A 20257-nucleotide genomic window follows, 5' to 3' on the forward strand; every position below is an offset into this window, starting at 1 on the left:
AACCCCTTCTCTATTCATTGTGTCGACCCAATTCTTGCCCATACAATAAGGAAGAGTATTGAAATCATCACCTTCATTAATGACCGCATCAATGATCGTATCCTTGGTTGCAATGAACCTAATGCACAAATATAAGCAAGTGGAATTATGAAGTCATTCTTAGAGGTAAGCAGGTGGAATTATAAAGCCACCCTCTGATCCTAGGTTACTAATAGTGGCTACCCTAAAGTTGAAGTTTTCTAGGAAGAAAACTTGTTAAAGATTGATTATTGCATTGCATGCATTGGCCCATTTGTTCATACAAGGTTTGGTTAGTCACCATGATGGATGATATGGGAACATTGGGGTCCACGAGTGGTTTGTATAAGTAGCACCCCAGAGAGTAGTACCATTTGATACAGCTACTATCTAAGTGACTAATACTTTGTCAATCCAAAGTTTATAACCTTGTGTTGCTGATGATATGGACATGGTAGGGTCCGAGGCCCCAAAGTTTAAGTTTATGTTTATGGCCTTTGATTGAACACAATAGTACTAAGTCACCTTTCTCAAAGGATCGTTGCTTAACATGTTTAATCGAACCAAGCCTTTTATCAAGCTTTCTCTGCAAGCAAGGCGTGACTTGCTAGTAATCATCCTTTAGTAAGGTGTTCTAGTTTTGTAAGGCATTCAATCCAAGCTTTAGTATCCTCCCAATGTTCTTACACTGTGATATAGAGACTAGGGATAAGGAACTCCACAAATATAACTATGATCGTCCCTTAGTTTGAAGGGTGTTTGGCATGTGGCCATCTTGTAAGTTTTACAATAAGTCCAAAGTGCAACTATGGGCTTATTATCCCAATCTGATCAAAAAGCGAAGACGGTCTCCATCAAGATATTAACAAGGATCTTATAAGTTGCTTATGCTTGGCCATTCGCTTATGGATAGTAAGGACTAGACTTGCAATATAGGACCAAGAATGTGAACAAGTATTCAATTCCTCGGTCTCACTTAGCTTTCTTTGTGGTAACACTCCAACATATCATTTGAGTGAAGGGTGGAGATTGTACAAAAAGGGCATTCAATTGTTGGAGGACCTTTGGGATTATCATGCAATACTCTGGCTTAGCACATACAACAAGGTAAACCGGAACCTCACACAAGAAAGGACAAACTAATGGAACCCGAGTATATCAAAAGCCTAAGAAATCTCTTTAATTAGAGGTCCTTCAACTGGGACAATGAAAACCTCCTCCACCGCCCCAACCTCCCACATACTACACAAAATGATCAAAACAAACTAAATGGCTGAAGACACATCAACTGGGCCAGACACCAACAGGAATTCAGATTCACACATATTTGGTTGCCCAACATTCTTGCAAAAATATCTACTTTGATATGGCTTATCCTACAAAAAGGGGTATGGACCAGAGAGAAAGCCCTCAAATTGGCAAGAGCGAGGGAAAATGCCCAAGGTGCAAATCTATAAAAGGAGTTTTGACTCATCTATCCATGCACTAGAATTCCTACTTGGCCTACCCACATAAGTTTGGACCTAAAATTTGAGTTTATTTTGCAAGCTGGAGCCATGCACCAAGGTTGTAATCCAATCGAAGAAGCAAAATTCAGAAGAGGAATGGTGCAAGGTCTTGTAACCCAACCGGAGAAGCAAATCAAGAAGAGGAATGTACACCTAGAGAGAATGCCATCTATCGATGCACATAATGAAGACCAAGAGGTCAACACCATCCTCCACACAATTAACAAAGCCACTCCTAGATATTGACAACTCTCCCATTGTCAAGAAATGCTTATCACCTCTTTTTGTCTATCCCTCACCTTTAGCCTTGTATTTTTCAAAAAGGGTCTGCTACCCATATGTCACTATTGCCATCAGCCAACATAGCAACAACAAAATCTAATGTGTCTCTTTCTCTCATTAGATATATCACACCATATTCTATGCTTGGCATGCTCTACTAGCTAATACTGAAAGCTGGCTATTGGGTACTCAGTTCGATGTAACATTTTGGTCTTTTTAAATATGAGCTTAGATCCTTTCACCCAAAAAATTTGTAAAAGTGCCAGGTTGAAGATTTCTTGCTTCAGCCATGAGAACGATTGAAATATACTCAAAAAGGAAAATTGGGATAGGGTACAATTGTAATAAATGGGTGGTGTACAAATGCAGTCCATAAGCATGACTGCTCAGATACTCATACAAGAGGGCAGACTCTTTACTATAATATCAAGCCTGAAATTTATGCTTTGAAAGATGGGGGTGGTGCATTTTAACAAGGCTTACTGGTACAAGAAGATTAGTGTAAAACATACACCAAGTCTCCACCTTGAACTATCTCCTCGCGTGGTGGGTTAGTGTACACATAAGAAACAACTGACTTGCATGTGCCCACTGGCCTGTAAAGCCCAATGGCCAATTTGTGTTCTGCATGCAGTAAGCCAATGAAGAGATTCTCAAATGTCTGGCCATCATAAGCTTTAGGGAGAGGTATCTGGTCAAGTTTTGGACCATATATCTTTTCACCTTTCTCGGTTATAATTACGTCCCCACCAGAAATAAGCTTCTCAGTGATAGCAACTGTATTGCGGTTGAAAAACAGGGCATACCTGAAAACAATCAAGTGTGCCAGTTCATGAGAAGACTCCTTTTGTCCATTTGACAGCCATTGACTTGCAGACAAATCAGAGTAAGAGTAGCAGCCAGTTTATACACATGACAGTGATTCACTCGTACATAGTACGTTTGCATTGGGAGGTGCAAATGTACTTGTACATAGTGCATTTGCATTGGGAAGTGCACTTCCGTCAGTCAAAACACGTGTAAATTTCGTGTTGTAAAATAGCAAAAGCTCACAGTGAGAAAATGAACTTACAGCAGGAATGTTAATGATGCTGAGCTGAAGCCTTTGCCTGCAATAAAAGCAGGGGCAAACAAGAAAGTCGCAGATCGGTTTCTGTTATATGTGAAGGGATCGAATCGATGCGGACTGATGCGGAACTTGGGGCGGAGATAGTGGATTTCAGTCTCTCGGTGCAGCTCCACAATTATGCCGTCTCTGACAGGATGTAGCAATCGCTCGACTGTGGCAGTAATCATAATACTGTCAATATCCAGAATAACAGTGGAGGATAATGATGTCCCATTGTCCTCACTTGTGGCATCCTTAGCTGAGCCTGCTGTCCCTCGCTGTGTTAAAACCACGACCTTCTCTGTAGAAAATTGACCGTCCATACAGAACAAAAGAAAACAAGTTTAACTGAACTGTCAAAATGGTGTATTGTGAGAAACTATAGACAAAGAAATCACATGACTTTCTCAATTTTGCAATTTAATCTGCATAAAATATCAGTGTTTATCTCTAACTGACAATGCAATTGCTAGGAAGATGAATTTGAGATGCTAAAATTTATATCAGCTGGGACAGGTCACAGAACAAACACAAAGCTGCAACCTATCTACTAGTTTACATCAAGCACACCATTTCTGCAGATATAAAAACGAAGTTGCAAAATATAGACAAAGAAATTGCATGATTGTTTTCAGCCTTTCCCAGTTTCGCGGTTAACCCTTGCAGAGATTATCAGCCTTCATCTCTAACTGGCAACACAATTGCCTGGAATATGAAAATTGAGACACTAAGAAAAGATATGCAAATCCGCATCTTACCTATTAGTCTGCATCAACTGCACCATTTCTACAAATATAAACACAAAGCCGCATCTCATTTTATAGTCTGTACTTACAAACTGCATTGTGTATAGAAACCTAGACAAGCTATACGAAGCGCCTTTAGGCTGAGTTTTTGGAGAATCCAAGAAACAAACATGTTTAAAGCAAAGCTAGTTAATGCAGATGTCACTCACATATCACATCCACATGTATGCATATACATGTATACAAGTACACACGACACTCGTCCTCAGGCATCAACACTCACATTCATAGTAATGAATTAAACATAGTATGAGCTAACATTAAGACATTTTATATGCAAGGTAATGATGTATGTTTTTTTTTTGGGGGGGAGCCCACTGGGTGGTGGTGGTGGTATGGGTTTGCATGTGGGGGGCTGGGGAGGGGTGTGCCACGCAGAATTTAGAACTTACGAGCTTGGAGCACACCCCCACGAAGAAGGTCAATCTCATAAAGTGGTGAACCTTGGAGAAAGTAGACTTCTTCAAACATCCCTATACATCCCCAGTCTTCTGTTGAAGGCAGGACAGGGTGAATGATCACAACTGGTGGGTTAGGTAAATTGGAAGACCTCAAGTGTGCAACAAAACAGAAGAGGTTAGCTGGCCAATTTCCCTGCATACACACCAGCACATGTGGCTTGCTTAAGGTGACCAGATTTATGGTCCTCTCCTGCAAATTCTTTAGGATGGCCTCAGCTCTTCGCTCCAATATGGGTCGATCAGGCCTTTCGTGTTTCAAAGGAGGCCACCGTGTAATCGTATCAACTGCTTCCTCTAATGAATATACTCTCTTTATTTGACGGGGTTCCTGTGGCAGCTGTTCCTTACCACCCTTGCACTTCTCCCCTGGTGTGGATAAATCATTCCCATCCGAGCCCAACTCGTGGATTGTTGAAGCACATACGATTTCACGCAATCGCATCTGCAAGTCTGCCCTGTGGCCTGAGCTCATCATACCAAAACTTCCAGATATTTGCCTTTGCCTGTACTCAGAACCAGATGAATCACCTTCGATGTCATAGTTTTGGATGTGGCCTCTGTTTCCTGTAACTTTCTGTGGTAGCATATCAGCTTCATTAAAAGAACCTTTGAATGTCTTGTTGCATGCCTTGTACAGCTTTGCATACCAAGCAGGTGTATGATGCCTTCTCAATGTCGAAATTTTCTCTGTCACAGCAAGATCCTCAGCAATCACCAAGCCAACATCATTGCGTTGAATAATACGCTCTCTGGGGTAAAGAAGGACTTCACGTGTGTCTGATTCATCATCTAATGAAATGTCCAGGCCAAAAAGAATGATTTGGAACTCGAGGTATATAATTTCAGCAATCTGTGCAAAAGCCATAGCATGCATGAGAGCTCAATATCCCCAAAAATGTGCACCGCCTAAAAGGGACTTTGTTAATTCAGAGTGATTCGCTGCATTGATTTACTAAATCCTATTCAAGGGAGCAGCTTAGAACTTGCCTCTTGAAATGTGAGTTGATTCTCGTGGAAGAAACAAGGCAAAATAACAGGATAAATCTCCTGCTGTTGCCCATGGCAATACTGTTGCATCCAATGTCCACATGCAGTGTTCTGCACCTTCAATCCTGATTTGAAGAGGTTGATAACCAGTGTTGTGATCCCCTTGATTTGGCAACTGTGTATATTTCATGTTAGTAATGCAATTCAGAACTAGAAGTAGGTCTGATTATGATTAACTGGAGGGAAAAACATGAGGAAAACCTGCGTGCAAGAAGTTGATAACAGATTGCTTCGGGACAAACAATCTCTATGCCGCCTTCTGCATCATCCCAGATAGCATTATCCTGATTCTCTGGTTTCAACATCTCTACTATCACTCGCACTTTGGAGCCACAAAATCGATGCACAGAAAGTGTGCGCATGATTTGTGCTGCATCTTCTGCATCTAAGTCCTGAAGTCCTTATGTCATCAAGTCCCAAATTATTACAAACCAAGCTAAATCACCATTTTACTGCTCCGAAAAGCAACCAGAAGTTGTGCAGTTAAGAGTTTGGCGCTGACCTCTGCTTGGTGATCAGCCATTAAAAAGAAGGCCGATGACATGTTTGCACTCACCCGCTCTAAATCAGAGTCCTTTAGGGGGGTACCTTCAATAAACTCAACACGACCTTTGTATTCTGTCAAGAGAACTTTCATTTCAAACCTGCAGAAAGAATCGCCAATTCATAAAAGTCAAATCTGATTATAGGTGAAATGTGACATAAATGTGATGATGGTGATGACAACTTTGACAAACAACCAGCATCATTAGCACCAGGTATATCCCAGCAACAACATGGTAGCATCAGAAAATATGTTTAACAGCATCATCCTCACACAACCAGCACCAGAAATGTGATATCTTAGTGCATTCTGGCAGTTAGCTCTTCCACTGATGGCTGATGCAGTGCATTTGAACTCAATAAACTAAACTGATAGTTTCTAATGATCTGTGTGCAGCAGACAGACCACTATGTTTGCTGATGGTAACATCTTCAGGAACACATTAGGTACAACAGGACACATCCAAAGATCTCTTTCCTAAAATAGTGTCCAAATCAAAGATCAGCTACAATTATTTGCAAGCTATTGCCTTGTTAAAGAGATCAGTGATGTACGAGGGTTTAAAGGGAGCCATTATGACCACTCGAAAAGGGAAAGCTCGCATGTCTGCACAAACCAATGAGTAAGATATAGAGTTAGCACGAAGATTTATCATAGCTCTTCCCCTTGAGGGGCTTGGGATCCAATTAAATCACAAGAAGAAGAGCAAAGCTACTTGTCTGTTGATCGGACCTTCTGCATGAGAGGGATGATAAAATTCTGAAAGAAAGTCCTCAACAGCTCGAAAGGATAAGTTCCCACTCACAATGATGAACCTGGACCCCACAACTTTTCGCACAGCATAGCGGCCTCCATATGGTCTGCAAATATGAGCATGCATTATGAGAGAGTACTTCCTGGAACATTCATGAAGTTTGAAAGATTACACTTTCTACCCAACATGAAGGCAATATAAATCCAAGAATTTACTTGCCAGAACTGAAATCAGTGCTTGGGTATCAAGTTCCTGCTTGCAACATGCACCAAGGCTTTATATCTAATGATTACTGATCGATCTAAGCTTCACAAAGCACTTACAAAGTTGAATTGGAAAGCTACTCTTCCATCCTACAACAGGTCAGAGTGCACATAAAGTCCAGGATGTATATAGGAAAGTGAGACGTACAAATTCATCCATGCATACATTGTACATATGCCCACACAACATTTGTATACTGTAGAATAGGGTTCTTAGAAAGGGAAGAAGATGCAAACAGCCAACCTTCGAGAAGCAATATCCAATATTTTGTTGACCTCCAATGGGATCAGCAATACAGCTGCTAAAATTGTGAGCAGTGCTATAAGGCGTCCCCAGTCTGACTTCAATGTAATATCACCATATCCTACAGTTGACACCTGCTCACAATTAAGCGACATGTCAATTCCTCTTTCCAGGTTGCATGTTCAACACCTATTCACATATTTAAAAAACACCCAAATTCTTCTTTCCTGCTTTTGTAAAAGCGGCTGCAGAAATATGTGTGTGCACACACAAATGCACACACGTGCAGACATAAAATGCATTGATTACTATGGCACCAGATAACTATCACTGACTCTTTTTGAAACCCAATCAGCTCTCTCTTTTCCCAATCATCAACTACCAGTGGAAAGCCCAAGAACCTAAATATATAATCTTTTTTGAATATTTTCCTTTCCATCCCAAATCAAGGAGATCTTGTTCAGTAACACTAATCACGTTGCAATTGTGCCAATTGATTCTAAACCAGCAGAATTACCATAGAGCTGAAGCTCAGCCATTGAAATATTGCAGCTCTTGGCTTAAGAGTCATCAACAGGTCCTCAGCAAACCTAATAACTGTTTCCCCTATACTTGAGAACTTCTAGGCTGCTGCCACTTATCCAATGTACAGAATAAGGGGTGAGCTGCAATTGCAAAGAAGAAAAGACTCATAGGACATCCCCGTCTCACCAACTTGTGAATATCAAAGGGATGAAAAAGAGTTCCATTTAAAACTGAGCTGAGAAGAGAACCCTTCTACAAGCAAAATAATGATTTTTGCAATTTTATGATCTTCCTCATGACCAACATGATATAGTCGCACTTGACTTTGTCAAAGGCCTTCTCAACATGAAGTTGTAAGAAGATGATTTCCTGGCTTGAACACCTAGCTCACTCAGCTGCCATCATAAAACGTGAAAAGCATTATTTAAAATTTAAAAATGGCCCTCCATATGAACACTCATACTGATGGGCAACAATAATCTTTAGAGAAGAGATTCAATGTGGTTGGTAAACTGTTGTTGCTTAGGGACAAGCCTTAAATTCCTCTTCCTCTGGAAATATGATATGGCACCCCAAAAGCCAATATTTTTAGAACCAGGAAATAGAGTTCATTCCTTGTGAGATCCCAAAACTCTAGCATAAATTCAATAATTATCCCATTATACCCTAGAGACTTCTCTTTAATCATTCTGTGTCAATGCCTCATAAACCTTTTCTCGATCAAAGGTCTCCAAGGTAGCATTACTAGCATCTCAGATAGCAGTGTCCACAAAAGAAAGCAGCTCTTGTCCACTTTATGCTTGCCTCCAGGAGGAGAAGTATAAATCCTTGCATAATCAGCTTGACATGTATCCAATATAGTTTATTGATCTGTAACCTGAGCAAGACCAAAATAGATTCCTGGAGCCTTATGTTTTCAAAACATCTAATGAAATTAGAAGAACATTGTATAGCAAAGATGCCCCTTCTATTGACAGCATACGCAAGGACCAAAGTGCTTAATGGCAGACGTTGCTCATATAGAATCTCTCTCCTTATCATTACCAGCTGCCTTGAGGACTAATACACTGCTACAGCGTGGACATAAATTCCTTGCACAGAGCTTTGATGGCAAGCCCCTGCCAGGTACTGAAATGTCCTTTGTTTATAGTAATGTGAATTGACTGCTAACAACTTGTGCTCTTTTTCAGCCTTAATAATTTCAAAGGCTCTCAACTCCAACATAAGAGGATATTGATCTGAAAGCAGAAAGACATAATCCTCTTTTAGGGAGAGAAAATAAAGCCCAAGTCCCCCTAAGGTAACATACATCCTATGTAGCCTCGCCCATTATGCAACATTACTGAGGCATTTGAATGTACTTTCCATGAGTGCATAAAATGGGGACAACCTTCGGCAACCAACGAATTATCCACTTCTTCCCCATCAATTATTTTCAAATGGTCATTAAATACATAACCACTGCAAACTGGAATTCAGCCCCCACCCTGAAAGAAGTCTGCCATTCACATACAGCAGAGAGGGCTTTCATCCTGCCCTGATAATTGTGAAATAGTCCAAATATTTGCTCAAACCCACAATAAAACAGCATCAATCACTGCAAGAGAAAACTTGGCCCATCTCCTCCTCAATCATGAAGTGCTCTAGTATAAGGACCAGATCCACGTTGTTTGTGAACACCCATCTCCAGAATGGTGTTTTTGTAAATTGCTAGCACTGAGACCCTTAACATTAAGGGAGGTAATCTTCAGAATGTGTTGCATTTTCCCAATTCGTATGAGGTTAACTTCCTGCATATCAAGGCCACAAAGCAGCTTCCTCCAGGTTCTGATCCAATTATTGCCCCCTGCCATATCATTTTCTGCAGGAAGATCCAAAGCCAAAAGGGGGGCAAATAAGGCCTTTTATTACACCTGGCATCCTTCAGCAATCAGGATCTTCTTTCTCCACACTTCCTTTCTTCACTTCCTGCTCTTTTATTGCCTTCTTTTAAGAATTGCAGCCCATGGAGACTTGGCATGGCAATGTCCCAATTTGAACCAAAGTTCACCCATGTAGGAGATTTCAAGATTAACAAATTCAGACTTCAAGATTAACAAATTCATGCTTATGCATACCATGTTTCTGTTTGGGCTCGCCGAGGAGGGACATAAAGCAATTTACCAGCTCCTTTTCCCAATATATATGAAGGAAGCTTTAACTTCCAAAGCGTTGGCAGCACAACACAATGAGATTGGCTAGAATACTGGTTAGAATTCTTCCGTGCAGAATTAACTGACAGATTCAAATCCCACTTCCCTTGTATTGGTTATTTGGCCTGCCTTAGCAAGGCCGTAGTGATCCCCTTGTATTTTTGAACAGTTTTCTGAGTTCAGCAAACAGCTTTTGTTGACATATCCATATAATGATCCATGGAATTAATAAGAGTATGCCGGGTAATGATGCGGTGTTAGTCCATTGGAGAATGGATCTCTCTCTTTCTAAAATAAAACCCGGCTCTATATTCAACATAGATCTCTCTCTCTCTCTCTCTCTCTCTCTCTCTCTCTCTCTCTCTCTCTCTCGTATAGCTCCGAATCGACTCACTACATACAAATCGCCTAATTTTGTATCCCCCAATTTGATTCTGACGCTGCCCTTACCTATGCCCACAAGATTCCAATCACGCTGATAACTCGACTCTTGCACAATCACTAGAAGTTTTCAGAGGCCCGGATAACTCTTACCCTACTTCGAACTTTCATAAAACTCTTGTGGTGGCCTCTTGGGAGACTGTCTTCCTAAGAGAAGAACTGCCAGTAGACATTTTTCTGCACCCGTATAATAGTTTCTCCTATAGGATGGATTTGCTTCCTTTTGGACATGTAGATTATTAGAATAATAAGTGCGCATCTCCCTTCATCTCGCATGGCACTAGTAATCACTTCTAGCCATTCGCGCGCGCGCGAGAGAGAGAGAGTGAGGCAAAAGGGGCAACCAAACATGAGAATATCTGACAAATGAATAAAAGCAAGCTATCGAAAAGCTTACCGTGACCACGATGAAGTAGAAGGCTTCATAAAAGCTTATGCAACCATAAGCAGGGCAACCATTCTCTTGCTTGACAGAGGCCGGGGTGGCTCTCAATTCTACCCATTGTAAAACACCAGCTGCTATGAAGACTGAAACAAAACAATAACATGTTACAGCTCAACGTTTCATGAAAGGTGCTCTTTCCCGCACTACATCACTGGATTACAAAAGAAAGCATGTTTCGTTGTTTCCTACTGACAGGTGCCAGTTCTCTGCTTATTATGAACAGTATTACAAAGCTTACATCCCATTATCGCACAAAGTACACCCAGCAGAATGTATCTGTACGTGAGCCGCCCGTGTCTGTATTTGACGGAGCTAAGGTTTTTGAAATAACTTCCGTTAGGCCTCCTCAAAACTATGTAGAAATCTACGTATGTATGTAGAGAAATCTATGTATGTTATACGTTATGTCAATGAAAAATGGTAGACCTCGTCTTCAACAAGATATGTGGTTCGACAGATGCAACAATGTTATTTTGCTTGATGAATCATTGCAAGACAACTTTGGAAGGTATCCAATATTTTCAATATGCAGTACTCATACGATTATAAAGCATGAAATGACTAAGTTTTAAGGCCAATTTATCTTGAAAGGTGAGCAGTGAGCATTCTCAAAGTCCAAGAAATGGTTTTAAATTGCCAGAAAGTTGTACTAAAATGTCAAAAGCATTGGAAAAACCATGGACCATGAAAATTCCACCCAAAGACAAGGTGCTCACGCAAAGGATGTGTCTTGACTAGAGACAAAGAAGCAGCCTAACCAATGGCACATGTATCATGTAGCTATGATGAGGAGGAAACTGCCAAGCATCTTTCCTACGAAGGATGCGTGCCAACCAGCCTATGGCAAGAAGTTTTTGACTCGCTTAAGGAGAGGTGGTAACCAAGCAAATGCTTAGGTTTTGCATATTGGGAGAAGTGGGAATCAAAAATAGAAAAGGACTGCAATACCATGCAGTTAGAGTCATAGCTCTTCAAATGCTTTGGGAGGCTAGGCTCAAGTCACTCTTTGAAGGAGCTAGAAGAAGGGTAAAGCAAACGAGGTAAGAGGGGCTTCGCACAAGGGCAATGTTTACAGTTTACCGGCCCTCTCGAAACGATGTCTCTAAAAACAAACTATGGCCACTGAGGAAAAGTTTACTAACTATGCCCTAAAGCATCATGGGAATGGTCAAGATGCTCGAGCATTCATGGGGGAACAATTTATGTGCACAAGATGCTCGAGCATTCAAGCTGCTAATCTACAAGGTCAAATGGTTTAGGAATCTTGCTAGTAAACTTGTGAAAATAGATGAGAGGTGTTTAGCTAAAATATTTCGTTTAGTTATCCCCTCAACCTTTGTATTTTGGATATTTATTTGTTATACTCAAATATCTATTCACATCTAAAAGTGATGTCTAAGTTTTAATGGGAAACACTTTTTACTAGTTCGGTTACCTAGGCCGCTATATACCTACCCACCAGCATTGGATTGAACTCTCGTTAACAATTGCAATTGAAAAATGCCACTAGGATAAATGCACCCATGGTACATAACTATCTACAATATATGTGCAGATATATGTACCAATACATGGGTGCTTGTATGCATAAAGTACAAAACTTTCTATGGCAAATACATTTTTTATATTAGATTAGAATACTACACTATTCAAGTACAATAGGAAAGGTTTTTGGAGACACGCTCTAACTAAATCAAAACACACAAGGTTGATAGCTAGGAAAATATATAATCCTAACCCTAATAAACGTCTACTCAAAAATAGACTACAATCCTCAATTTACCATGAATACCTTAAACTACTCTAAACGAATGCTTATTTAGAAAAAGAGGCAATAAACTAGGTTTCTATCATTTCTCTATGGGTAAAGGGCAAACTCAATTGTAGTAAAGTAATGGGATTCCAGCACCACTTGCTCATTTGCATGATACACTGGCTAGAGCCATCCAACATCAAATAGAGTTCAAAGGAAATATACATGATAATGCTTTATGGAGAGAAATCTAGAAGTTAAAAGGTGTATTTATGATGAATAGAATTTATTGTAGTCTATCAAAGTTAGAGCTTAGGATGCTTCTCTTCTTGCAAATCTTCTTATTTTCAACATTCAAATGCTATAGATCAAATGCAACAAGAGAAAAAGAAGACTACTTACAATGCATCTCTACCTTCCTCATGAAAATCATGTTGAATCAATCTCTACCTTCCTCGTGAGAATCAATGCTATCGATCTCTACCTTCTCATGAATCTTGTTGAAACAATCTCTACCTTCCTCGTGAAAATCAAAGCTATCAATCTCAAAGGTGTTTCTTTGCCCAACTCCTATAAAATTTAAGGACTTGGGCCAATTTGCAATGAAACTAATAAAATTAATTCATAATGATGACACCTCTCAAAGTCCTTTGAAGGTTGCCTTGGGACCTTTGCCTTGTTTGAAGCTCTATTGTTCATCTTAGGAAAAATGGCATTAAAAGCCTTACCAAGGGTGTCTTGCTTCTTCTAGTAACTCACTATGAGCGGATTCTCATAAAAGAAAAAGATGCATGAAAAAGTGCAAAACAACCTTAGACTCTAAGGCAAGCTAATTATTTTGGATGCATGGAAAATGGAAAAAGGCCACAATTTTCGAATCTAAATGAGTATACTTCTCAACAATAAATAGGTAGATCATTTTCTTGATTGAATTTTTTCAAGAATTGAAATGTTTGCATTAACAAATGGCAAGGTGACATGTAAATCATATTAATAAGTAGGAGGTCCATAAAAATGGGCTGTTCCTACCTGGTTATTAAGGCTCTGTTTATTAGCATTGCCCCTTCGAGCAAGCGTAGGTGATGGTTTGCCCCACTTGTTCATGCTTTAAAAAATCACCCCAAGTTAATTGGTTTGAGCTAGATATGTGGCATGATCAATGTTTTAGGTTTTAACTAATCTGAATTCATGACTTCTCTGCTCTCAATATTTGGCGTAAGTTAGAATCAACTCTAAGGCCCATGATTTTAAACTTTATTTTGATTAGGAATGTGAGACTAGAAACTTGAAAGGCTGTTTCAAATTTCAAGGTTATGTCATGCCTAGCGCTTGGTAGGAGTTTGCGAACAAAGGGGACATGGTGTGACATGTTCTTTTGCCTCCTTGCTTACTAAGATATATGTCAACCTGTTCACTTTGAAAGTCTAGACGCTAGGTGTGACACTACCCTCAATGTATGATGAGTATGCCCACCATGCCATTGTGTAACAGTAACAGCGTTTGCCTTCTGCATATGACATGATATATCACTTTGGAAGGCGATACATCAGAGATTCCCGTTCTTTATTGACGGCTGTACGCTACGTTTCATTTGAAAGTGCGATGATGCACATTTCAGGACATGCACGTCCTTGTGTCCTGTGGGTCTGGGAGGACAACAGCTACGTTAAAAGCGTCCGGTCTGTCTCATACTAGTACGAGCACTAGCACTGGCACTCGCACTCGCACTCGCACTGATGTTCATGTACAGATGCAATCTCGTATATAAGAGATCTTATGAAACGAGATGTTTCTAGAGCTTCTTCTTTTTTCCTAATTTCTGCAATTTTTTAAAACTTGAGTTTTCATGAATACAGAACGATTACTCCTGGAGGAGGGGCACTTACAGACGCCGAAAGAGTAAGCCAGCAGCAGAAATATTTCCTGGCCAACTGCGCCACCTGGAAGCGCCCACTTTGATAGCAGAGGCACTCCCCTGATAAAATCACCCCAGAAAAAAATTAAAGGTAAAATTCATATATATTTATTTATTTATTTATTTATATTTATATATATTCTCTCTCTCTCTCTCTCTCTCTCTCTCTCTCTCTCTCTCTCTCTGTGCCTGTTAGTTACCTTAGCACCCGCAGAATCAGAAACACCTCAGGTATAGCGGCATCCGCCATTACACCGCTGCCACCAACCACACCCACAGTACCCCTAAACTTAGCCACACTTATGTTGATGAAGCGAGAAATATCTGTTTCTGAACGGAATGAATACCCGAGGATAAAATAGACCGGAAGTGTGCTGATGAAGTCGATGATCCCATTCACAGACAGGACGTAGTACAATCTCACCGGTGCGCTGCGGGAAAACATACAATCCGTTGTTTCCTTCAATGGTCAGTCCAGAGTAATCGAAGACAAACAACAAGGCTTAACCGAATCACCTTGAAACGGTGAATGATGATGGATTAATGCACGGGAAATTTATCCCTCAATTCCAGGCACCTGTAGAGCTTTATGAGGTAATCCAAAATAAAGAAAAAACTGCACACAAGCTGTCCAATGGTGATCCAATGCTGGTTGTGGGCGGTGTACCTGGAAAAATAAGGAACCTGATGGATGATTTTGAGATCCGTATACTGATGCAAACATATAACATCAACGCTCAATTCTTGGACAGAGAATTGAACTTACGTTGAACGAACATAGAGAGTCAGCAGAAAGATAGCTGCAAGGCTCTCAAGCTGCAATCACACACGCCATAGCTTATGACCGGTAAAGGTGGAGGTTATCATACGAATCATCAAGCTAATCAACACAAAGAATCAACTACGAAGAGATTATCATCCATATCATACGAATCATCATGCTAATCGAGACAAAGCATCAACTAATTAGAGAAGAGAAAAGGTCGCGCACCACCAACAGGAGTGTGCTCCAGAATCGGCCTCGAATGGCGGCCCGGACTTTGGTGGTGAGGGGGACCTTGCCATACAGAAAGGAGTCGTGATAGGTGGCGAGCACTCCCTGAGATTCCAACAGGAAATCCGATGAAGCAAAGAACGTTTCAATCAGATTGATTGCCAGACGATATTCATGCAGAGTTCGACTGATTGCTAGGAAACTCTATCAGCTGTCTTAAGCTAACACTGCTGTTCCGAGTTTCCAACTGCAATACCCGGCTGATGCTTCGCTTTCACAGAAGCTCATAAATGTGAAATGACGATTCATTCGCGGGAGAATTGTGTAAATATGAAGAAAGATGTGGAGGTAGATTGAGCAAGATGTTATTAAGCATGTGGAAAAGCAAGTATTTTCATCTCTCTGCACGGGGCGGGGCGGGGGGGGATGTGGAGGCGGGAAAACCAAAGAAGGGCACGTACCTGTGTGGCGTCGATCTTCTTACTGCCGGAGCTCTGCTGTTTCTTGAGGCGGAGGAGGAAGGAGAGGAGGAGGCCCGGGGAGGAAGAGGAGGTGGTGCTACTTCTGTGCTTGGCGAAGAAGAAGAAGGGAGGCCATGTGCTTTTGCCGCCATTGATAGCCCCGCCATCACAAGCTTCCTCCTCCTCGTAGTCCAGCTCTCTCTCTTCGTCCGCCTCGTGCTGCTTGGTGGAGCACTGCCCGCTCGACGTGATGAGCAGCGTCTTGGACCTCCCCAGCTGCTTAAAGCTGTTGCCTATCCTCCTCTCTTCTATATTATTATTCGACGACACTTCTTCTTCTTCTTCTTCCTCTTCCTCGTCTCCTCTATCTTCTTCCTCCCCTTCTTCTTCCTCCCCTTCTTCTTCCTCCCCTTCTTCTTCTTCGTCTTCTTCTTCTTCTTGTTTTGGTTCTTGTCCTCCTCCCGCAGCTTCCACTATAGCCCGCCTCCTGTTCCTCTCAAAGCTCGGCACCACCACCTCCAGCGCATCCTCCATTGCATCTGTGGCTTTCAACGCTCGTCTCTTTGTGATGTCCGGACGCCTGCGCATCCACGAGTGAAGCTCAAATTCGGCAAACAGAATCACGCACTACACGCTGACATTGCAATGGTCTCGTCTCGTAGAAATGCCGACCACAGGATTAGCATTCTCCGAGATGAGACCAAACATACAAAATGCTTTTATGTGAAATAGTGAACACACACACACACAGAGAAAGAGCCAAACATCATGAAAGAGTGAACACACACACACGCACATACACACAGAGGAGGGACCTGAAGCTTCGCATCCTCCTGGCGCTCAGAAGCTGTGGCGGAGGATCGGAAGAAGCCATATTGCCTTCTGATCAGTGATGAATCAAAAGCCACAGAAGAGACAAGAAGAGAGTGGTGCCCTTATAGTTGCAGCAATGGTGGAATGGTGATGGTATTGGCCACACGGGCGATCATCAGAGGCTTTTTAAGAAAAGCATCTTGTCTCTTCATGGTTTGAAGAAGATATGAGATGATTTTAGAAAAAATATGACGATCACAAAGAAATCAGCTGGCTCGGCAAGGCTCACGAGGTCAAAATAAATAATCAGCGATGGTGAAGACCGAATCTAATAACAAGCCAGCTGGTTTTATTTAGAAGCATGGTTATGATGAATAGCGAGGGTGATGGTGATGCAGTGGAGGGGATACAGCTCCACATAGCACCACATCAAAATTGACACGGCCGAAAGGAAAAGAGCGGGTAAGCGCCGTGTCCTGTTCTTGCTCAGCAGCACCCACCATTGAATCTGACCTGCCCGTAGCCCAGAACACCAAAAATACCTCGGGTTGGCACTGGCAACCAGCAACCAATGACACGGGAAGAAGACTGTTTCACCTGCGAATGTGGTACAGTATGTTATGGGCGGTTCTTGCAGTCCTTACATTCGTTCCACGTATACGCTGTGTGTAGAGAGAGAGAGAGAGAGAGTGTGTGTGTGTGTGTGTGTGTGTGACATGTGTGTGTGTGTGTGTGGGACTTCTTGGGCGCTTAGGACAGACAGAGAGAGGACTCGGGAGAGAGAAAACAGGAGACGTCCCCCATGAGACCCCACCCTCTGCTCTGCCTGTGCTATATCACACTACCCAAATTCCATAACAAGGCAACATGTGTGTTCTCGAATCTCTCTCTGTTGGTCCCGCTTGCGCCTGCAAATTCCATACACGTTGTCTTTGGCCACACAGAACATTTTTCTTGAGCGCTGTAGTAGTACATCCTGGATGCGGTTTTATCTGTCAGGTAATTGGTATTAAATACTCGGGAGTTGTTAGCCTATGATTGTGAGCATCGTGAGTGTGTGCCAGCACGTTGCTCTGTTTTGGGTAGTGTTCACTAAAAATATTTTTCCTAGGAGATACAAAAACCTCTAACTCAAATTTTTGCATGGATTTCTGAGTCAAATTACATATAATTGTCAATTTTTATAACTAAAATTTTTCAAAAGTTCGAGGTTTTAAACCTTCTTCTTTAAATTTTGAAGGTTTTTTAAAAATTTGCAATTTTCTTTACATTAAACCTCGGTTTTTCATGAACACTAGTTTTGGCATTTGTCAATGAGCGAAGCAGCTGTGATGAATCATGATGAAGCCAACGGCCCGTTTTGGGGACTGCCTTTTGGCTTTACCCTCAAACAAATCTTTCAAATTTTCAACAGGTTGCTGAAAACTTCTTAAGAGGGGTTTCTCATGGTGGGCTTTACCAACTTCAGCACATTGAGGGGTTTCTCGCAGTGAGCTTTACCACTGCAAACCCATAATATTTCTCGTTCCCATGGAGCATGAAGCCCTTTCACAAATTTGAGAAACTCCCACATTTCACAAGACTTTTGCCCAAAATTTATGAAACTTTTCCTATAGTTTCACCTCAATGACCACTTCTAATAGGTTTCATTGCTACTCTAAAATAAGGGAATTCACCCACTCACATTTAGAATACCTTATAGTGTGGGAAGGCAATAAACAAAAGAAGGCATCATCTTAAAAAACAAATACATGTCAGTCATAAAACACTCCGTTGGGAAGATGTTGTAAGGGCGGTTCACACTTGTCTAGCAACTTCTGTTAGATGTGACTATGTCTATTACTATAGATAATTATAAATAGTTGAAATATTAAAAATTTTGTGGGGAACTAGGCAAAGTACCTAGGGCCCATTTCACACTTTGACAAACGGATAAATCTACATATAGTTGTTGCTTCATGTAAGGTTTCACACTTAGTTACTTAACTTACATTTGACACAATCTTTTATAGAGTTTATGTTTTCCAAGTGGTTGCACATGAGTTCAATCACTAGTTTTGCCCCTGGTCTACAAACAACTCTTTGCAATTGAGCAATGGATCAAGATTCGCCAACTCAGATGATGCCTCTATCAAACCCATCCATCTACACATGTCTAAAACATGCCTAAGTGTTGTACTTCCCCGATCCCCATTCTTTGATATGACCTAATTTACATGCAAGTCTCCAATACCAACTTACTCTATACTTGACTTTACTAGCCTTGACCTTCATTTGAGTTCCCTCAAAAATTGTAATGAGCCTAGCTTCCCAAATTAATTAGAGGATTATAATTCTAGTGGTGTGATATCCAAACTCCTGAATATTGTTCTATGAATTGACTTGTTCTAGTACACAAAATCTTAATTTCCTCCTGTCATTGACCTGCCAATGTAGGCTTTCAAAGATCTCTCACCATAAGTTAGCAGCCTAGCATCCTTCCAAAAATAGATGCTTCACAATCTCCTCCTTCCCTGCAACTACATTTGTCATCTAATTGTTATTTGTCTATAATGAATACACGACCCATTAAGACCCTCCATATTAAAAACCTATATTTGAGAGGAAGCTTCAAAGACCAAAGTTTCTCTACATCTCTTTTACTCAATTGTTTTCATTACCATCTATTTGTTACTTTCTTTGCCTTTGGATCCTATCTACAAATTACATGCTTAATATATTGGCTATTAAGACATATGTCCACATGTTTCCTTTCATGCTCATGAAGAAACCTCACTTTTTCTAGAAAAGTTCATAAGATTTCTAAAAGTTCTAGAAGATTCTAAGAACATTCTAAAAGAATCTTCAAGTGTGAGCTATGGGTTAAGCATAGTATAATCTTGGGCTATACCGTGTCCAAAATATGGGATCGCAACTTCTTTGAAAAGTTCTAAAAAGAGTGCATGTATCAGCACTTACATTAATATTGATTATGCCATCATCTAGAAGCTTTCCCTTTACCTTCTCAACTTTAGTATAAATATAGGTTTAGTAAGAAGCCCTTCAATCTTGCCAATGCTAGTTGTGAGGCTACTACAAGGTAATTCCTCTCTAATTCTAGTCCAAGCCATATATCTCCAATTCTTGTCTTGTCTTGTCTTTAATCTAGTCTTGTACCAATATCTTGTTTTGTATTAAGAATCTAGCCTTATTATGGTCACCATTGTAACAATCTTGTATCAAGAAGTATATTGTTGTGATTCCTCTTTTTTCAATAAAGAATCGGTTCTTTTTACTATTATTCAAGTTAATTCCTTGTAAGTTGCGAGGCAACAATCCTTATCCTTGCCATGTTCTCATAACAAATTGGCAAGACCGTATACTTTGGTCACGCCTAATTGTGATGAATATAGTGATGGAAAGTGTTGTCACCACCTTGCAAATATATCCAATAATAAATTCAATAACTTCATGAGACTAATCCTCGATTACCAGCAAAGAAAACACAAGTTTTGGGGGTTATTCATCCAAGATCTTGGAAATCAACTCCAAGGACTATGAGAGGCAAGCCTACATCAAAATGGCCCTTTGACATCTTATAGCTGCCCTCCTAGCTACATGAAGAAGCTGAAAGTTAGCCTACTTGAAAAGCTTGATGGACCCAAATCAAAGCTTAGTGGCTTTTTGTAGTAGGTGTCATTGTT

At 40.8% G+C, this 20257-nt stretch overlaps 1 protein-coding gene across 4 annotated transcripts; it reads right to left on the reverse strand.

The window, feature by feature from the left end:
* Positions 1-2052: 2052 nt before the first annotated feature.
* LOC148011847 (uncharacterized) lies at positions 2053-17478 on the reverse strand. Of its 4 annotated transcripts, none has more exons than XM_087670118.1 (18): positions 16577-17467; positions 15762-16322; positions 15298-15405; positions 15073-15122; positions 14884-14973; positions 14654-14737; positions 14507-14563; positions 14278-14366; positions 10591-10721; positions 7036-7169; positions 6507-6634; positions 6329-6380; positions 5733-5874; positions 5432-5622; positions 5171-5345; positions 4115-5033; positions 2881-3217; positions 2053-2614 (listed from the first exon to the last, which is right to left on the reverse strand). In XM_087670118.1, the coding sequence occupies exons 2-18, from the start codon at positions 16293-16295 to the stop codon at positions 2305-2307; spliced, it is 3531 nt and encodes a 1176-aa protein (XP_087526244.1). In that variant the 5' UTR covers positions 16296-16322; positions 16577-17467; the 3' UTR covers positions 2053-2304. The 4 variants fall into 4 exon arrangements, with proteins under 4 accessions (XP_087526244.1, XP_087526243.1, XP_087526242.1 ...); XM_087670117.1 differs by having other exon boundaries at positions 15762-16341; XM_087670116.1 differs by having other exon boundaries at positions 15762-16341; positions 16562-17467.
* Between the last annotated feature and the right edge of the window lie 2779 nt (positions 17479-20257).

The sequence above is a fragment of the Lygodium microphyllum genome, chromosome 28 (genome assembly GCF_053477565.2).
Source record: "Lygodium microphyllum isolate KBCC chromosome 28, Lygodium_microphyllum_v1.1.10, whole genome shotgun sequence".
NCBI lineage: Eukaryota > Viridiplantae > Streptophyta > Polypodiopsida > Schizaeales > Lygodiaceae > Lygodium > Lygodium microphyllum.